General features: G+C 41.9%; 1 protein-coding gene across 2 annotated transcripts in view; it reads right to left on the bottom strand.

Annotated features, from left to right (window-relative positions):
- Nucleotides 1-21291, bottom strand: part of LOC118105857 (neurofibromin) — a 158340-nt gene that overhangs the window by 25001 nt on the left and 112048 nt on the right. For both annotated transcript variants that reach the window (XM_035153829.2, XM_047339515.1), the window contains exons 36-44: nucleotides 10882-11314; nucleotides 10458-10798; nucleotides 9851-10053; nucleotides 8321-8514; nucleotides 8103-8243; nucleotides 5799-6078; nucleotides 5404-5618; nucleotides 5019-5080; nucleotides 4788-4929 (exon numbers count right to left, since the gene is read on the bottom strand). In XM_035153829.2, coding sequence (XP_035009720.1) covers nucleotides 4788-4929; nucleotides 5019-5080; nucleotides 5404-5618; nucleotides 5799-6078; nucleotides 8103-8243; nucleotides 8321-8514; nucleotides 9851-10053; nucleotides 10458-10798; nucleotides 10882-11314 — 2011 coding nt within the window. The remainder of the gene's footprint in view (nucleotides 1-4787; nucleotides 4930-5018; nucleotides 5081-5403; nucleotides 5619-5798; nucleotides 6079-8102; nucleotides 8244-8320; nucleotides 8515-9850; nucleotides 10054-10457; nucleotides 10799-10881; nucleotides 11315-21291) is intronic.

Here is a 21291-nt window from a genome sequence, read left to right as displayed (position 1 = left end):
CAAAATACAATACATACAATTTTACACCTGAATTCAAAATACAATTTTTCTATTTATATGCTTCCTCTTGGCCAAATCATCCAACCCCACAACATCTCAATCCACTGCTATGCAGATGACACACAGATATACCTTCCGCTGAGACCCCTGAAAGCCACCTAACCCCATCAATCAGATTGAACAATCAATGTAAAGCCTGTTGCCAGGTACCTAGGAGTTATGTTTGACCAATCACTCACTTTCAAACCACAAATAAAAAAAGTAGTCCAGTCCTGCTTCCTACAAATCAGAACCATCTCCAAAATCAAACCCCTACTTTCACACCAGGACTTGCAAAAAGTAATTCATCTTGTCTTCTATAGACTGGATTACTGTAACCCCCGCATAAGCCAAAAGTCACTCTAACTAGGTCAGAACGCAGCAACTAGGCTTCTGACTGGTCTTAAAAGGCAACATCACATCACCTACTCTCTTTATTGGCTCCCTGTCCGTTTTAGAATTGATTTTAAAATGTTACTGATCACTTTAAAAGCACGCCAGAGTCTGGCCCCAGGCTACATCACAGAATTACTGACCCCTTAAGTGCCTGCACGCAGCCTTAGACGCTCAGGTGGAGCCCTGCTTTGCTTGCTGTTCCAAAGTCGAGGTTGAAAACAAAAGGTGGCCGTGCCTTTGCCATCAGGGCCCCTCGGCTTTAGAACGGCCTACCTGAGGAGATAAGGCTTGCAGAGTCAGTGACTTCATTTAAATCACTTCCTAACACCTATTTTTATATACCTGCTTTCATGTGAAACTGTGATTTTCACCTTTTATTTTACTTGTTCACTTATTTTTATTGTCATTTTAATGCTTTTAAGTGTTGAAGTTTTAATTTACTTTTCTTGCTTTGTTGTTAAAGCACTTTGTAAACTCTGTTTTTAAAAAGTGCTATATAAATAAAGTTTATTATATTATTATTATACTATCATGATCTCACAGTTGACATTAGAAAAAGCAATGACAAGAGTGAGACAGAGTGCAGCAATGAAAAAGCAACTGCCAGTGCCACGAGGGACAGAGCAGTTGACTGTCTCTCTCTTTGCAGGTATCTCTGACTCCAGAGCTTCAGGATTCAGACAACAACAACAACTATTATTATTATTATTATTATTATTATTTTAACTGTTGCTGCTATCATTAATAACATCTTTACATCCATAATTATCACTTTTATTGTTTTCATTATAACAAGTAGTCAGAGCTGAAACCTGATGGTGCACAGCTGTTCCTGGTGTCTCTCTCCTCCTCTCCAAAAATCTCTCTCTCTTCTCTCCACTCTTTTCCACCCATCTCCCCTCTCCTCCCCATTTTTCTCTGCTCAACCCAACCGGTCGAGGCAGATGGCCACATAGTGCTTGCTCATTGTGGGAACTGTGGGTTTCTATATCATTTTTAAGATCTTGACCTTCTATGTAAAGTGCCTTGAGATATTGTATATTATGATGATGGCTCTATACAAATACAATTCTATTTAATTGAAAATTGAATTTGAGGCAAAACACAAAAGAAACACCAGGGGGCCAAAGGCAGCGAAGGACAAAGCCGACACCCAGTCATCTGGATGCAGCAGGTGAGGAAACATCTCTGGAAGGACTGCCCTGCTCGTGATGCTGAGTGCAGGAGGTGTGATGAAAAGGGGCACTTTGCAAAGAAATGCAGCTCAACTGGTGGTGTTCATGACATTACAGAGGCACAAACAGAGAGTAAAGAGGAAAACAGAGGAGTGTAACAAAATGCTGCAATTGAATGGAGAAGAGACTGTTTTCAAACCAGACACCGGACAACAGTTACAGCAATTCCAAGCAGCACTTTCTCCATCAAAAAATATGGGACTCTGCAGCCGCCATGTAAAGTGCTGTATGGTCCAGGAAATCACAGACTGGATGTTAAAGGCCACTTTAAAGGGAAGCTGAGTTTTTAAAGGGAACAACAGAGCAAGACATTTATGTCATTGAGGGACTGTCTTAGCCGCTACTAGGTCTCCCTGCAATAAAAGCTCTCATATTTATACAGAGGGTCCACATAGTTCAAGCCCAGCAGGAGGACTTTAAAGCCCAGTATCCCACAGTATTTTCCGGCTTAGGGAAATTAAAGGAACCCTTCAAAATCGAGTTGGAGCCCGGTGCTGTCCCATATATTCTTTCACATTATCAAGAGCCCCTGTGAACACAAAAAGACAACGAGGCAGATGTCAAAGTGTTTGTGGATGCAGTCATCCATGGACTCCTTCTTCTTCAGTTGCGTTGGATAAAGTGCTGCAATACAGCGGTGAACTCTTCAAAAACTTTGCCACAAAGAACGGGTTTATACATATAACTAGCAGCCCAAGGTACCCGCAGGCAAACTGGGAAACGGAGCGTGCAGTGGCTACGGTAAAAGGACTGTGAAAAGGAGGAGGTGAGAAACTAAAGGCTTTGATGACATACAGAGCCACACCTCTGGAAAGTGGGTTCTCCCCTGCACAACTCCTCATGGGGAGACAGCTATGCAGCACCATACCACAGTTCCCAAATATTTGCTCTCCCGGTGGCCAAACATCAATGATTCAGGAAGTCTGAGAGGCGAGCTAAGGATAACCAACAACGCAACTACAACCTGTGACACAGAGACCGTCCCTTACCACTACTGCAGTACAGCTAAAATGTGTGGCTCCCAAGAGAGGAGAAACAAGGAACTGACATTCATTAGGCTACAACACCCTGGTCCTACATTATACACACTGATGGACAGGTCAGGACAAACCGCAAACATGTTTATTCTTGTAACACGGACCTTATTGGTATTATCCTTTGTTAACCCAGGCACAGTCTTGTTGTTAACTTAACTAATAAAATATTACCATGTTGAAGTGTGTACCAGATAATTACTGTTGATGAACAGAAATACAGGCTCTGGATTGACCAAGAGGTTTTGTATTGATTTATATGATATTATTATATGTGTATAATTAAAATAATATCAATACTGCTATATTGCGACACTGCGGAGCGGCGGTGGACCAGTGGTTAGAGAAGAGGGACATCGGACTGGAAGGTCACTGGTGCGACTTCACGGACTGGAAAACATGATACCTAGACCAGAGGATGGACCAGACAATGGATCTGTTCAAGTCCAAAGGGAGCGAAAGATGGACACTCCTTTCCCTATCCCCCTGTCTAAGTGAACCTGAGCAAGGCACCTTACTCCCCTCTAACATCTGGTCCCCGGGTGCTATCCAATATATAGCAACCCACTGCTCTGTATGGTCACTGCCCTTGTGTGTGTTGTGTTCCGTGTGCTGTGTGCTGTGTCCAACAACGGATAGGTTAACATCAGAAGTTGAATTTTCGCAATTGCATGTAGCATGATTGTGTATGCATGATTGATTCGGGACTTTTTTAGATCAGAGTGACGGTGCCCTCTGACTACCAAATTTTATTCAGTTCGTCCTTGAGTCAAATAGAAAGTTTGTGCCAAATATGAAAATTTGAAGAAGGCAAGGCATATCTGAGACATTGCATTTGCAAAAATGGGTCAGAAGGACATCCTGAAAACATAAAATTCTTAAAACGCATTTCTTGTGTACTCACAATAAAGGAAGGTTAATGTCGGAATTAGTGAACTTGGGAAGATGCAACAGCAATGATTTACCTCTGGACTGCTTGAAGCTAGGGTTGGCAAGCCTGAAAAAGCCAGCAAGAGCGGGTTACATTTTGAAAATATGCAACCGATACGCACCCCCTCCCATCAGCCCTCTTGCCAAAGCTATGCCCATATGAACACACACTCCCTAACAACTGCTAGAAGCCAACTTTTCTGGTAATTGTCTCTGCTTTAGCTGTGTATCCCTCTCCGGGTGACGGTCATTTGCAGTGATTGCAGGTAGGTCAGTTAATGACAAGTCAATAACAATAACATCGCTCAGCTATATTTCCTTTTACAGAACACCTCCCCATTTTAAGTAAGGACCCTCCCTGATGGGTTGTGGAGGGCTTGACACCTAACCTAAAGCTGTCACATATGGTGTATTACTTGCCTTACACTCTTACACTCCTCACACTGTCAGAGCGAGGAGTGTAATACCTTTTTTTTTACTTTATGTATTGATGGCTATTGGGACGTGAAGAGGATTTCAACAAATACGATAAAAAGTGTTTCAGAAAAAAACTTACCAACCCTACCTTTAAATGGTAAATGGTTTTGTATTTATATAGCGCTTTTCTAGTCTTGATGACCACTCAAAGCTCTTTACAGTACAGTTTTACATTCACCCATTCATACAGTGCATCTAGTAGCAGCACTTTGTTGTTCTATGAGGGGCAACTCAGGGTTCAGCATCTTGCCCAAGGACACTTCGGCATGCAGATGGGGAAGACTGGGGATCGAACTGCCGACCTTCTGGTTGGAGGACGACCGCTCTACCCCTCAGCCACAGCCACCCATGTTTAAGACAAACAACATAAAGTATAATGAGCAGTTTCAGTGTAAAAGTCCTCAGGTTCTCCAAAAAATGGTTCTCCACTGATAGCTGCTGAGTAAATCTGCTGGCTATGAGGTGCTTTAAAAAATGAATTAAGTGCTTGAAGTTGACAACAATCTGACAAAACACATCAAGGCAATGGAAATGTGTTCCTCTCCAGATGACAAGCAGGTTGGTACTGAGGTTTCGGTGGAATCCATTGGTAAAATAGTTGAAGGAGTCCAGCTTGACAACAACACACCATTCAATTCTGACAGAGATGGTTGTATAAGTGAAGGTGGGCTCTCACCCGGTCTATGCTGAGCAGAGGGCTTGCCTTGCTGAGGATTCGGATGATCTGCTTGATCTGGCCATGGCTCACTCTCTTACTTATGCAGCCAAAAACCACTAGCGCTCTTGGTTGAAGAGACGGGTTATACTGGAATGCAAACCTAGAATCCAACCACACACAAACAAATATGATACACAGTGTAATGTTCTTAGCATTGATGCATTAAAATAGGATGAAGGAAGTTTATACTTCTGTGCAAGCTCTGTCCACTGGTCTAACCACTTGCAGGCTGGGATGTCCCTCATACAAGCCTGAGAAAAGACAAAACGGTGCAAACAGACTGAAAACATTGGCCAGAGTTGGAAAATCTCTTAGACAGAAGACAAACAAGTAAGGTGCAGACCAAAGTGAGCTTGTACATGTTTTTAACATTGATAATCTAGCGTCAGTAAGCTGTCAATGTGTGGTAAACACAGAAACCCCAAAGACAATTACATTAGTATAAATTGTATTTACTACTTTCTAACACTCACATGCTGGACTATATGAGGTTGTCCTACATGGAATGAATGCACTGGGTTAAGAGTATTATTGAAAAGCCTATGTCGAGTAGGCTTGACTTTCTCTTACTTACCTCCATGATTTCCAATAAGGCCTCAGTGACGGTCTCCAGGGAGGACAGGGCGAATGTCTCCCTCTCATAAGAGCCTGGTGAAAAGGAACGGTCTCTGTAGCTGGAGCGGAAGGCAATGACGGCAGCTGACTTGACTTTGCTGATGCCAAACAGCAGGTAAAACTTTGGCAGAGAGAATTCGGTCAGACTTAGCCTCAGCACCTGCTTTGTCTCCTCTGGAATCATTAAACACAATAACATACGTTAATTTCCACTGTGTAGTGTGTGTGTTCCCTACTGTTCAAGTGGCTTGAGTGTACAAGCCTTTGGATTGCTCTTTTAAAGTTTGATGCAAGTCTGATGCAACTATGGCAGCAGGGTGCTGGCCTAAACACACATGTGATGTCATTGCTCACCACTGAAGTTCAGCTGTGAGCAGGTGCAGAGGGAGTGGATGATGTTGATGACCAAACCATGGGTGGAAGCCCTAAGCGACAGCGGCCCTGTAGCTACCAGCAGGGTCACCACGTGGAACAGGTAGGGCAGGTGGGCTGCAACATCCAGGGAGTTATTGAAGGACAGCATGAGCATGTAGCGTGCCAAGATGGCAATATCGTCCCACATTAGGTGCTGTTCCAGTGTGGGTGTTGGCGACAGGCATGTCTTGTCAATGATCTTGCACATCCGACCAATAACCTAGCAAGAGAGAGAGAGCGGTCGCAAGAGAGAGAGAGAAAGAGAGGCCTGACTGAATCATGTGCAGTTGTGTGATGAAAAAGGATTTGTACCAGTTTAATGGGCCCATATTTTACACCTTTCTGGGATTTAATTTGAGGTATTGGTACCCCTAAGATGATTTATCAGTGGTTTAAAGTAGAAAAAACTGCTACAATGTGTATTTCTATGTCCTCTCTCTGGAGCTGCAGACAGGACAGGCTGTTTTCGCCTGCCTCTTGAGCCCCTCCTCTGATTGGCTGACTGCACTTAGTGACACGCGACCAGGCCTATCAACGGTCTCATTCTGGCGCATTTACAATGGTAAACACAGCTGAAAGAGACGTTATGTTTGGATACCGCTTTAGAAGAACAGCCACATATTTACAGTCGGTTACAACAGGATGTTTCTGAACGGTAAGTTACACCGTCCTCATGTACGTTCAAGTTTTAGCAGGACAGTCAGCCAATGTAGGAGTAACGTCCCGAGTTACAGTACGGAGTTTACAACGGAGTTTCAACGGAGTACTGAGCACACCAACACGGCACGTCAGAAGAAATAAAGCGTAATCGCTGGTCTCGAACAGTAACATTCTTAGGAGGAATGTGCACGGACACATTCTCTTCCTTGCATCCCTCCACGCTGCAGTGTTTCTTCAGTGTTGTTGGTTGTGGTTAGCCTGTGGTAGCTAACAAGCTGCTAGCTCAGCAACATGTCAGCTTGGTGTCGCGTTCGGTGTGGAGGGGTGGTGGTGGGGAGCGGGGGTGATGGGCTCAGAGGCTGGACTGGTACCGGCTGGGTGGGGCTGAGAGACGAGTGCGATCCCGAATGACATCATACGGATAGGAAGTACGAAACAAGACTTTTCGATAACATATTTCTTAGAATGGACTGACTGAAAAAGTCAGCAGAGTGACTATTTTCATACTTTCAGGGTACCTACTGACCCCCTTCAAGTAATTACGGATAGTAAAAGCCCAGAAAATGTATTTTACACAATATGGGCCCTTTAAAGAAAAGTAATTCATTCATTCACCTTGTCAGTTGATCTATAAAACAATGTTGGTGCAGAAATAATTTATTTATTAAATTTATACATTGCGGAAAATTACATTTAGATTTTCCTTCAGAAATATGTTAAAGTATCATTCAAACTTACTCTAGAAAGATTTTAAGTGACAAGTATGTTGCCAAATTTTGTCAAAATTTGTAAAATTTCAGTGGGCTGGGAGTGGTGTTATTTGTATGCCAGCGTGCAAACTTTGCTGCATTTCAAGACAAGCTTCATGCAGCATTGTGTCAACTGATGCCTAAAGCACATGCCAGATGCTCTATACAGACAGAGGTACAGTAACACTACAGAGCCACTTTGTTGAGTGCACTACTAGGTTGCATAGTTGACCTGCTAATGTGGTGCTGCCTGTTTGGAGCTGCCTGCAGTGTATTCCTGAAGAGTGAGATATCTGAGTAGATGAAGTTGCCTTCCAGTAGGTGGGATGTGTTAATGCAGGAGAACATGTGAGAAATATAGCTGCTTCTCAAGAGTGTTGACACATGAAAAGACACCCCCATTGGATCATACAAAACTAAAAATACTGCAAAATTCTGTTACTTTGGACAAGGCAATCTTACTGTTGCTTAATTAGTTAACCTCATTCAAAGTAAAAGTAACTGAAAATAAGTGTAAATGACTCATGACATCAGGTACCTACATGTAAATGCATGATCCTACATATATTACAGGTGTGTGTGTGTGTGTGTGTGTGCATGTGCTTGGTCCAGGTGGAGTGCAGAGGGAGAAAACGAAGCGTGTACATGCAGTGGCCGAGTTACATGATTGTTTGACATTCCTCACAAACACTGCTCTACTCACTGATTGAAAAACAATTTCCCCTCTGAAAATATAGAGATCACTAATAGCATCATATTAATTTAAAAAGTATCTCCAGGTTAAGATATGTGGAGAGAACGACATGCACTATGAGCTCACAACTAGGAGTCTCACCTTGCTGGAGACCAATTTGACATTCCCAGAAGCCAGAGCCACTGCAGTATCAGCCATGACCTCTGCTTTGATGGAGCCCAGACCTCCTGTGGCACTTGTCTTAATAAAACTGTCCAACACCACATCCAACAGGTCTGTTATCTGAGGAAACAGTGGCAAAGTCAGAGGCCTAAACCACAAGACATTTTTTACTCAAACAGTTGGTGTGGGGCACATACCTGACCCAGGCTTCCCCAGATCTTGGCTTGGATAGAGGGATACATCTGCTTTTCATTAATGGTCATGGTAATGAGTTTGTCCAAAATTGCAGTAACACGCTGGCGCTTGGCATCATCGTTGTGCTTACAGAAGCGAACTAGGTTGAGCAGCCAAGGTGTCATGTACTCCAAGCAGAGATGCTTCAGCTCAATACCTGTAACAGACGACACAGAGACTTAACACAACTCCTGGTTTACTTCATAACACAAGGTACATACAAGTTCAGAGTTGGGTCAATGCTGCAATGCAAGAGAGATTTTCTCACTGTAACAGTAGGTTAGAAGTGGTTTACAGTAGGTTGTACTATTGTAGTTTGTCTTTTTGTAGATAAACCATTCCTCTTTCAAGTTAGAATCATACAAGAGTAATCTGTGTTGGAAAACAGCTGTGTAATATCTTCTAAAGGTCTGGAGGACCTTTCTAAAGTTTCAGAAAAGAACTGCTGATGCCATTGGGATGTCATCAAGACTATCTCAACTTGGGATATTACATGATTATGACAGAAAGCCTGTATATAAATTGTAGGCGGGCAAGGAAGGTCTAAACGAATGCCATTACTTTTTGCATTATAGGAAAAGTAGAATCCCATTCAACAAACAAAGAAATTACAAATCATAATCAATTTAACAGATATTACCATTTCTAAGACACAATTTACTATGGTTGGTCTTATTTATATAATCACAAACACAACTTTGTTCACAACCTTGATGTGCAGGATCACATAATGCTTTAACTAACAACAATTACATGCAACTCTCTGTGCTGTGTAATGTCACCCTCTGACACCTGCTTCACATCATGTATATGTGCTATTTTAAGGGGATAGTTCACTGAAAAATGAAAATTTGTTTATTATCTACTCACCACTATGCCGATGGAGGGGTGGGTGAAGTGTTTGAGTCCACAAAACACTTCTGGAGTCTCAGAAGTAAACTTTGTAGCAGCCGAATCCGATACAATTGAAGTCAATGGTGAGTCCTTCTTCAAATGTAATAAAATAGAAAAAAAACAACATGCCTCCATACTGCTCGTGTGGTGTCATTTAAGTGTCAGCTAGCCCCGACTTCATATTCGACTCAAAACGAGGTAATTTACACCGTGTTTTAAGCCTAAAAGTCCACAGGAAGTGGCTAAGCTAGCGGCCATGGCCACACAATGGTGTGTCAGAAGGTCCGCGAATGCACCACGTAGGAAGATATTAAAACAAACGTGTAAATTACGCCATTTCGAGTCGAATATGAACGTCGGGGCTTGCGGACACTTGTATGACACAACACGAGCAGTATAGAGGCATGTTATGTTTTCTGTTGTTTTTATTACGACTGAAGAAGGACTCACCATTCACTTCAATTGTATTGGATTCTGCTGCAACAAAGTTTACCCCTGAAACTCCAGAAGTGTTTTGTGGACTCAAACACTTCACCCACACCTTCATTGGCATAGTGGCGAGTAGATAATGAGTACATTTAAATTTTAAGTGGACGTACTGGACTTGCTGAAGCCTGAGATGCACTCTTCCAGAAACTCCAGTGTTAGATGGGGCTCATTGGCAGCAAGAGTCTTGCTGATGGAGACTATGAAGAGGGTGTTGTTGGCTGGGATGCAGAGGCCTGACGTCTCCAACAGCTGGCCCTCTATCTTTAGGTTAAAGGTGCAGGTCAAAGCACACAACAGATTGTAAGCTGCAGACCTGAATGTGAGAAAGACAATAAGTCAGGTGTTAAGTTCATTACATGTCTGACGTTCTTTTGGGCATGTAGAATAACCTTACATACCTTGTGTGTCTACATTATTAAGAACACACAAGGTCATTTCATATTTGCAGGGCAAAACAGAAGTGATATGAAATGTTGGTACCTACAATTCCTGATACAAAAAATAATACTAACTAGGCGAGCTTTCTCTGGAAAGAAATTGTTTCACTATTCACAACAGTTTAGAGTACAGAAGAAATTAAAACTTTTTGGGAAAAAAGAAAAGAAAATGGTTTCTTAATCAAATGGTTCAGAGTCTCCTTCCCTTTGTAGCCCCACTTATTCCATTTAAGCTGTTAAGACTACTTGGGAAAATATCTACTTGCCCTACATGACTGACCTGAGGCTGGGATCAGAACTGCCAAGGTTGAGCAGAGCAATGTTGAGCAGAGTGCCAGGAACATCTTTTGGACGGATCTTGGTGTGCTGTGGGATAGAGTCGGGCTGCGACAGCTCCCAGCGTGTCCGTATATGGATGATGGACTGGACGATGGTGTCACACTCCTGGTGCATGAATGTAAGAGGTGTGCCCTGATTGGCCATTGTGAGGGTGAACTGGCTCTCATCCACGAGACAAATCTCCTCAATTTCTGAAGCATAGTAGACATCATTGAGGAAGACTGGTTGGCCAAGGACACGGGTCCGCTCAGCTGAGGTCACCTGAACTGCTGTCGAACCCACCTGATTAACAAGAAAATGTGAAGATATAATGCTGTTGAGGTATTCAGCACCTATAATTACAACGGCTATGGCTGCATCCTCACCTTTATTGAGACCTTGGTGTCTTTATGGGCCAGCTTGAGGGCATTATGGAACACTTTAAGATCTTCCTCCAGGGTCAGGGTTGCAGCAGGCAGCTTCTGCTGGTCAGGTTCAATATGCTCGGCCAGCTTAGCTGGAGAGTCAATAAACTGGAGTCGCTTGCTGCCCTTCAGGCCTGTCAGAAGCCGCTCGTGGTACTTGGTATACTCTCTCACCCATGTATTGCAGTTGTAGACATAAACAGCTGCTACGTTCTCATAGGCAAAGCCAGGAAAGACCACAAACCACTTAGATAGGAAGTCAGTCTTGAAGCGATTGCTGGGTCCTACATGAGTTAAGTCTACTACTATCTCATAGGGCTTGGCATAGTAGGGTTTGAGGGTAAGGAGGACGTGATAGATGAGCAGGTCACCATTGATCTGCCCCGTTTTGAACCTACAGAAAGAAGACAAATAAACAAGACAAACTCAAATTTAAATTCAGGCCTTCTATACTAAATTAATTGCATTTTTAGGTGAGTGCTGAGTTTGTACACATGAGCAAGACCAAAATTGCAAGCATAATATATTTTGATTTTTTTTTTTTTTTAAATCTTTTTTCTTGTAAGAGCTCTTTAGCTTCTGTGGTATCAAACCAGAGACCCTGAAATGGCAAGACCACAAAAAGTCCCAAGATTTGGATTAAATTAACAACATCAGCAACAATGGTTGTAACCAGGAAAGCCAGAAACTCAACCACAACTACAGGGCTACTCAATACTAAGCAGCTACCCCAAAAGCCAAGACAAAGTAAAGGGGCTGCCCGTCCTATAGACGATTGATCAAATGAATCATCGATCTACACATCCGGCACAGTCCACACAACTAATCTCTACCGTAGCCACCTTCCCCATGCCTACTGACAAGTCTAAAAGTACAAGCTGAGTCCCAGGTGACATTGTTATGCATTCCACAGGTTTATACAAAACTTTAATGGCCACGACAATTCATCCACATGACCAGTGAAAAGGAAAGAGGAGATCGACCAGAAAACAAATCAATCAAATCAAATCAAATATACTTCATTGTCCCCATAGGGAATTTTTTCTTGGGCCAAAGTGGTACTGCAGCTACAGTGGCAGGCAGTATAGATAGAGTCCTTGTACTGGCCATCTATATAAATAAATGAAAGCTTCAAAAGCAGCATTGATAACTATTACAGACGGGGCAGGTATTTCACCATTTCTACAGGGTGGATCTGGCCACATAAATCTGAGATCACCTGACCGAATTTCTCTCATAAAATGTTGTCTTTACTTTCAGAAACATATGAAGAGTTAAAAGACATGACACCATGATTAACTCATAACTGAGTTTATCAATTCAAAATTACAACCCAGAGTTGGGACCAGGAGGCAAAGTTGCAGTCCTATACACGTCTCTGTGCTACCTTTAGACCAGTCAGACAGCCAAAACCCCACGGAGGAATTCTACATAAAAACCTCATCACAATTAACACAACCTCTGCAAAAAAGACAATAAAACATCTTTATTAAATGTGGATTCTAAGATCATTGCCATCCAAGGTTCAGTAAATTAATTAATCTCAAATCATAATAATGATTTATTGTCTCTCAATGAGACCTGGCTGCATCCTGAAGAATGTATCAGCCAAAATAAATCTACACTCCTTAGACATGTAAATACTCACATTCCTCTAGGCCAGTGGTCACCAACCTTTTCGAGCCCAAGATCATTTTTTAATTCCAAACGTAAGCCGAGATCTACAACCCTGATATCTTCCAAAAAAAACACTTAGGAGGGTCATATTTATTATACCTGCACCTTTAACCTAGAAAGTGTTGCAACCATTTGTTTGTGACATAAATTCATCAGATAAACATTAAAACTCAGCTAAGATTATTTTCTCTGTATATTCTGCTGTGAACCACAATGTTTATCTGTTAATGACACAAATGTATTTACAACACTTTCTGAACCCGTTTCAAAGTAAAAGCACTCCAGCGTTTCACTTTCTGAATCCACTCATTTGTTCCAATGGGGCTTTGATTGTTATCGACAGACAGAAAGATAAGCATCTTCATACCGTAGAGTCCTGACATTTACTTTAGTACATAAACCAACTTGTTCTTGAAGGAAATGCAGGAGATAAACCTGCAACTCCACCCCCAGTAGCGGACACACAGCGTGTGTGAAAAACAGACAACCGACACACAGCTGATCTGCGGCGCGACGACAGCCAGTGAGTCCAGAGAGTTCGGGGGATCGACAGTGAAGACTGCGAGATCGACCGGTAGATCGCGATCGACGGGTTGGCGTCCACTGCTCTAGGCTATGGCTGAGGAGGTGGAGTTACAGCTATTTTTAACTCCAGTTTGTCAATTAATACTAAACCTAAACTAAACTACAACTCATTTGAAAACCTTGTTCTTAGTCTGCCACACCCACCCAGGAAAACACAACAGTCAACCCTACTAGCTGTAGTTTACCGTGCTCCTCAGGCTTATTTTGAATTTTTAGAAGCACAGAACTCGGCTGAGAATCTTGTTATTTATTTAGACAGCTTCAGGGTGGGGACAGTCTTAACCACTGCATAACTGACAATATTCATTTCTGGGTGGAGAACACTGTGCCCAACCGGATGGTATGGTGCTTCTCCAACAACAAACCCTTGCTGACCCCTACACTAAAGGCTCTGCTGAAGGAAATAAGCTGATTTTTAGAGCAATGGATAAAGTGGAACTGAAAAGGGTTCAGAGGGAGCTAAGGAGGAAAATAGGGAAGGGCAAGGGCAGCTACAGGGGGAAGTTGGAGGAAAGGCCCCAACAGAACATTTCAAGAGAGGCTCCCAGAATCTGGTGAATGGGAGTGGGCAAATAAGCTGAATTTGTTTTTCAATAGAATTGATTGTTCCCCCGCTCCACCACCCACCCACTGGAGCCAAGACCTGTCCTTGCAGCTACCATGCACTCCCCGCTCCTCCTCCTCCGTAGCAGCTGGGACATCATCAGCTGTATCCCCCCTCTTCAGAAGTCACCCCCCACGCCCACTATCCCTTAACAGCTGATCAGGTTAAGAGGGAGCTCTGAAGAGGATCATGGCCAGGAAGGCTACAGGCCCTGATGGCATCAGTTCCAGACTACTCAGGGATTTTGCGGAGCAGCCCTGTGAGGTGGTTCTGTACATCTTTAACCTGAGCCTCAGTCTGAAGAGAGTCCCAGCCCTGTGGAAAACTTCCTGTGTGTTCCCTGTACCAAAGACTGCGCACCCCAGGGAACCAAACCACTTCAGGCCGGGAGCCTTGACCTTTCACCCGATGAAGACCATAAAGAGGATTATACACAAGCACCTCCACCATCGGGTCGATGATTTTACATTCTGTGCAATCATCCTGTACCACTGCATACTTTATTTATATACAGACAATATGTTTTCTGTAGTGAAAGGTATATTTTATGTACATATTCTATATTTTTTCATTTTAATTTTTTTAATTCTGTCTACTTCTTTTTTAAATATTTTATTTACATTTTTCAGGTACATAACAAAGAGTTGAAAGGACATATAATACAAAGTCAATTTACCTTACACAAAACCTAACAACAAGCAAAACAAAAACAAAAAAGATGCCAGACTGATTACTCAATTACATATATGGTCTTTTGGAAATGTTCTCGCGATAGAGTTATCTCAGAGATAAGGCCAAGAAACATGAACAAGTGAACAGAGTAATATACTACATCAACTGATGAAGCCAGGTAGGTCAGAGTTGCTGTGAACGTAGAGATATATTCCACTGAGCAGGTCCCCATGTTCTCTCAAATCTTTTCTGTGTGTTGCCTTTGTGGAGACGCAGATCTCCTTGAGCCAGTGTATAAAGCAGGGTGGAGAAGAAGACTTCCAAGTTAGAAGAATAAGTTTCTTAGAAACTGCCATTCCTAGGTGTAGAGCAATTTGCATATCATAAGGAAGCTTAAGATTGACCAGATGACCAGATTGTGGTTTGGCTGAATGTCTCTAGAATAGGCTTTTGAGAGCCACTGAAAAATTGTAGTCCAAAAATTATACAGAGTAGGGCAAAACCAAAAAAAGGTGCGCCAGTGAACCCTCAGCAAAGCCACATATATCACATTGAGAAGAGACCGATGGGAAAATGCAGTTTAGCTTTGTTTTTGAGTAGTGCAGTCTATGCACCACTTTGTACTGGATTAATCTGTAGCGTGAATTTATAGAACAATAATTAATCAGAGTCATTGCCACTTCCCAGAGATCAGCTGATATATCTGAGTTCAAGTCCCTAGCCCAGGCCTGCCTAATGACGTATGAAGAAACCTGACCAGCCAGACATTCTATGAATTTTTGAGGTGCTTGGAGTCAGGATGGAGCAAGAGATTTTCAAGGAGGGTGAGTGGTGGTGGGGGCTTTAAAGTCATGACACTCTTCCTGAACGTAATGCCTAGCTTGAAGATATCTAAAAAGATTTGAGTTTGGAAGATTAAACTTAGTTGACTAAATGAAGCGAATTGTCCATCAATATACAAATCTAGGAAAGTTCTGATGCCCCTCTCTCTCCAAACATTAAAAAAACCATTTAGTTGTCCAGGCTTAAATGTGTGGTTTTGGCAAATTGGTGCATGTGAAGAGACACTAGGGGCCCAGCGAGCCACCTTTATCTTATTTAATATTCGCAAAGAATTCTTTCGGGTAAAGTTCTGTTGGATTGACTTGTCTATGAGGGCAGGGCTGGAACACAAAGAGTAGGAAGTGAGGAATTTTTAACAGCAGAGGCCTCAAGTTGTAGCCACAAAAGGTCTCTCCCAGCCTCTGCACCGTGCAATTCCAGTAAGTAAGAGCTCTGGAGTTAGCTGCCCAATAGTAGTGTTTCAGAATTGGCAAACAGAGACCACCCTTTTTAGTGGGCTTTTGTAGGTGAGACTTGGATATCCTGTGTGATTTGTAACCTCATATGAAGGAGACTATGATAGAATCGAGCTTCTTAAAAAAAGGATGCATTTAAATATATGGGCAGGTTCTGAAAAAGATAAGGAAACCTAGGTAAGCTTACCATTTTGACTGCGTTTACCCGTCCTATCATGGATAAGGGCAATATTCTCCAGGACTCAATATTTTTCTACTGATTCTTTAAAGTAACATTTAATAATATGTTTTGGATCTCTCGTGAGCTTAAGGCCAAGATATGTGACACGATCTTTCACTACACGGAAAGGCAGTTTTTCCAAAAAGTCGTTGGTGAAATTATCTACTAAAAGGCATAAATTCGCCCTTTTTCCAATTCTAAAAGAATGGGGATGGAGGATGCTGGTTCGCCAGGACAGACGAGAAGGTCATCGGCATACAGGGTCATTACCTCCCAGTTTAATACCTTTAATGTCTTAAGCGCAATGTAAGAGAGCAAGGGAGACAATGGGTCCCCTTGGCAAAACCACATTGCAAAGGGAACGGTTTAGATTTGTCCCCATTTGTAGGGATGAAGGATTTTGGATAATTTTGACCCATTCTATGAATGTATCCCCAAATCCCCAAATCCCCAATTAAATAGGGCCACTCTATAATGTCACAAACACCTTGTGCGCATCTAGAGATAGTATAGCAGGGTTATCATGCTTTGGCAGCGTAGAAAACATTTTTCGGACATTACAAAAGGAGTATCTGTCTGGAACAAAACCTGTTGGGTCTGGGTGGATTATGTTTGCTATGTGCTTGCCCAGCCTTTTTCTTAATATTTTTATTATTTTCAAATCACAATTTAGCAGGGCAATGGGCCTGTAATTGCCAGGATAAATTTCATCTTTATCTTATTTTAATATAACACAAATGTTTGCTTTGTTCAAGGAGGCTGGGAGCCTCCTGTTTTTAAAAGTGTCGCAAATCATTCCCATTAATATAGGTGTGAGAGCATTTTGAAAAGCCCTGTAAAACTCTGGCCCAAACCGGTCCGGTCGCCTTTCCAGAAGGGAACGCTTTAATTGCCTGCCAAATTTTCCCTGAAAGTGGCATTCAATTGTGGGAGTTGAAGCGATTCAAAGAAACGATCAAAGTCTTTCTGTGTAGCAGTCGATTTGGATGTGTAAATTTCAGAGTAAAACTCCTGAAATCTATTGTTGATATCTTTCAAGTCTGTAAGCATCAGGCCAGATTTGGATTGTATTTTGTAGACGGCTCGTTTTGCTTGTCCCTTTAATTGTCTCGCCAAAAGCCTCTGTGGTTTTTCGCCAAACTCAAAGTGTCTCTGTTTAAATTTGAGTCATAGGACTTGTGTACATTAGAATAAAAAGAATAATCACGATCAGATGGATGTTGCAGTCGCCAATATCCACTACCTTCTTTGACATCATCAAATTATTGAGAGTTGTAACAGCCACAATACTGGGGGGAGGGGCCGAAGACAGCCTGTCCAGATATGGGTCAAGGTAACAATTAAAGTCACCTCTAATTAATATATGGCTCAAGTCATTATCCGGAATTGAATCAAACAATTTAGAAAAGAAAGCGGGTCATCTGTATTTGGTCCGTAGAAATTTTCCAGTGTAATGGGGAGTACATTTATATATCCAGTTAGGATTAGACACCTGCCATTTGGATCAATTATGTATGACTGAAAATGAAAAGGTATAGTATAATGGAAAAGGATGGCCATGCCTCTAGCCTTAGATGTGAAAGGAGACTGATAGACCTGTGAGATCCAATTAGCCCTCAGTTTCCTGTGCTGAGTGTCTTTAACATGCGTTTCTTGAAAGAAAATTATGTCAGATTTCATTGTCTTCAAGTGTGTAAATACTTTACCACGCTTAACCGGGTGACCTAAACCACGAACGTTCCCGGAGACTAAGGCTATAGAATCAAGCATATTACTCATTTATGATACCTTAAAAACACTTGATTGAGCATTGACCAACATAATAATAATTAAATTATAAGCGAACACAAACTTAGCATTAAGCCTGGCAGGCAGCATCATCAAACAAAACATAAAATAAACAGTTAACAGGTACATGACCATAACCCCCACCCAATGCTTCCCAAAATGAAGCAGAGTTACCCTCATCCACATCTGGGACCACCGGCTGAAAAACACAGCCCCTCATTTGCACACATGGTATAGAACAGATTACACAGGAAGAAAAGAAAAAAATCGCCTTGATAACAGTTCAGTGTTTATGAAACGTATTTCGCATTGTAGCCTTTCCAAGTTTTTTGTCTATAAAGCTCTTGGCTTCAGCTGGGTCGTTATATACCTTCACTTGCCCCTGATGATGAACATGGAGTCTGGCCGGGAACCGCAGCGAGTGCCGGATCTCCTTCTCTCTCTCTCAGCAGCTGTTGTACCGCACGGAAGCCCCGCCGTTCCTCCATCACCTCCGCTGTTTAGTCGGGGAAAATAAAAATTCGGTTTCCTTCGTATTCCATTGACTGCTGCCTCCCGAGCCGTAGAATCTTTTCCTTTTCCTGTGCGAGGTGCACCCGTGCTATTATCGTGCAGGGTTGAGAGCCTTCTGATGGTTTGGGCTGTTGTGTGCGGTGCGCCCTGTTTGTGACTACCAGCTTAGTGAAGTTGTCGTCCCCCAGCAACTTGGGAATCAAATTGGAGACAAACTCGGTTAGCCTCCCATTCTCCTCACCTTCTGGGATGCCAACAATCTTTATGTGTTGGCGCCTGGATCTCCTTTCTAAATCACACAGCTTGGCTCTTAGTTTCTTGTTTTCCTGCTGTAACTCAGTGACTGAAGTTTCCACAGCGTGAATGCGCTGCTCGTGGTCAGCGGCTTGATTCTTGGTGGCGGACAGCTTTCAGTGAGCACTTGCTGGGCAGACAAAAGACGAAAACTCTGTTCGAACCGCTCGTTAAAGGACTGCAGGAGCTTGTTTGACATTTTTTGCCATATAAGTGGGAGCTCATCCTCCTCCTCGAGCAGTGACATGTCTGGAGGTTTCTTGGTAACGTGATCACGGCTAGCGGCAGCTTCGGCTAGCGGGCGAGCTCCCTATCCGGCTTGTGTAGTTTTAAGTGACATTTTAACATCCGTTTTTTCCGTATTACAATCGTAATGGTGGATCATTGATTGTAACCATGGTGGCAGCTGATCGTGATGCTGGATCATGGATCGTGACTGTGATGAAGGACCATGATGGTGAAGGCAACTGATCGTGGATCATGGTGGTAGTATACAATGTTGGATCGTGATCATGACTGTGGTGGCAGCTGATCGTGGATTATGACTAGATTGCTTAGTTATACAATATGCCTACAAACATATACTACTATTATTGGCACTACTGCTATCATTACAATTGTCATTATTGCTCCATTCATCTGTCAGACATTTTCTTTTGTAAAAATACTTTTAACATTGATGAACCTCTCCATTTATGTTAGACATTCACATCAATGTTGTCAATATTGTTATTTTGTTGATGTGCTCTTAATACACGCGGCATCTATTTCACTTCTGTCCGTGCTGGGAGAGGGATCCCTAACATGCGGCTCTCCCTGAGTTTTTTTCCCCCTGTATTTATTTTTGGTAGATTTTCCTAAGTCTTGCTGAGGGTTAAGGGCAGAAGATGCCGCACCTTTTTAAGCCCTATGAAACAAATTCGAAATTGTGAATATGGGATATAAAAATTAAATTTTAGTTTGATTTGACACCAGGTATGACATTTGGAAATAAACCTACTAAAAAACCCTTTTAACAGAGTAAAAAGAACATAGAAACCTCAGAGAGAGCCACATGTGAGGGATCCCTCTCCCAGGACGGACAGAAGTGCAATAGATGCCACGTGTAAAGGAGAACATCAGAAAGATAAGGGTATTTGCAGCATTGATTAGAATAAATATTTTGAAGCATAACTGAAGGTCAATCATGTGTAATGCACACATCAATGTTACAACCGTGAGTCAGGTAAATTAACTTTTTGGAAGCTATGTCTGTGAAAATGGGGACATAATACACATTACATACATACTACCCATTGGTATTATAAAAATAATGATCAGTACAGCTTTAAAAAAAAGCATATTTTAAAATCACCAAAATATTCTCAGGACAAATCAAAAAGTCACCAAATATGGGGGAAAGAATTTCAACCAATTAAATCCCTGTTTCGGTCTCCTTTGTCCTATGACATGCTGTGACGTTTCCATCCACCCACCCACACACCCACACACACACACAGGTATTGCATGTGTGTTATAGGTCGTGATAAGTGCTTGTGCCATTACCTTTGGATATAGTGGATTTTGTTGGGATAATAGTCATTGATTTACGTTGATGTTATTGTCTTAAATAAATTCTAGTGTAATTAAAGTACCGGTATTTTGTGATTATTTGTGCATATGTATGTGAATACAGCTGGATTATGATAGTAAGTGCTCGAACTTAAAACCTTCACTATTCATTATATAATCATTAATAGTAAATATTGAGATTACTAATTGAACTTTTTCAGATTATGAGACTGATCTTTACAGATGGATGCCATTCACGTGACTTTCCACTTAAAAATGTGTTAGCCAACACATCAAGCCAATGTCAATGTTTGGATGCTTTCTGGCCTACTTACTACAATGTGGGCTGAATACAATTAAAAAGGTGAGGAAAAGTTAATACAAATCTGTCACACAGAAGCCTTGCAACCTTTAAGTGACGGAGAATCAAATGTAATAGGGTGCCTGTAGCGTTGTCCAACCCTATGCCTGACCTGTAGGCAAATTGGAAGCATGTATCCTATTCATAATAAGTCTGTTTTTACAATCTTCGAGTTAAGTTGTACATACAGCAGGATTTCCAGGCTGTACTGAAGACACTCCCCATAAACCTACTCCACTATCATTTTCTATGAAGCTATAGTTGCTTGTTATTTCACAAATTAAGAAACAATAAAACACTGCTTTTACATGAATGCATGTGTAATAATAACAACAACATACATTCATGCATTCATTGTGAAAATGGTCAAGTTAATGTACACCCAGCATAAATGGAAATCAAGTTTAAAATGTAATTGTTAGAATACGATGCAGATAGCTAGCCTAGTTCAATGCGGCTAATAACAATGTCTTACAAATTAAGCCTGGTTGAAGTCGTCAAACTTCACACAGGCATTTTGTAAATTTGACTGATAAAAAAGCAACCACCCATTTGCGACCTATAATGTTTGCCATGGTTTTTTGGTGGATGTTTGAAAAAGTGACAGATCTTCGTCCCTAGGGTTGGGTATTGTTTAAATTTTATAGATTCCGATTCCGCTTATCGATTTGCCATTTCGATTCTAAAATGGTAAAAAAAAAAAAAAGGGGTCAAATGTTTAGATAAAAAACCAATGCACAGTAGCTGTGCTTCATGTTACACCGGGGCAGCAGTAGTAATGCCTTGTGGTAGACAGGCAAAATTACAA

The sequence above is a fragment of the Hippoglossus stenolepis genome, chromosome 4 (genome assembly GCF_022539355.2).
Source record: "Hippoglossus stenolepis isolate QCI-W04-F060 chromosome 4, HSTE1.2, whole genome shotgun sequence".
NCBI classification, from domain to species: domain Eukaryota; kingdom Metazoa; phylum Chordata; class Actinopteri; order Pleuronectiformes; family Pleuronectidae; genus Hippoglossus; species Hippoglossus stenolepis.
This window is presented reverse-complemented; position numbering and strand designations above follow the sequence as displayed.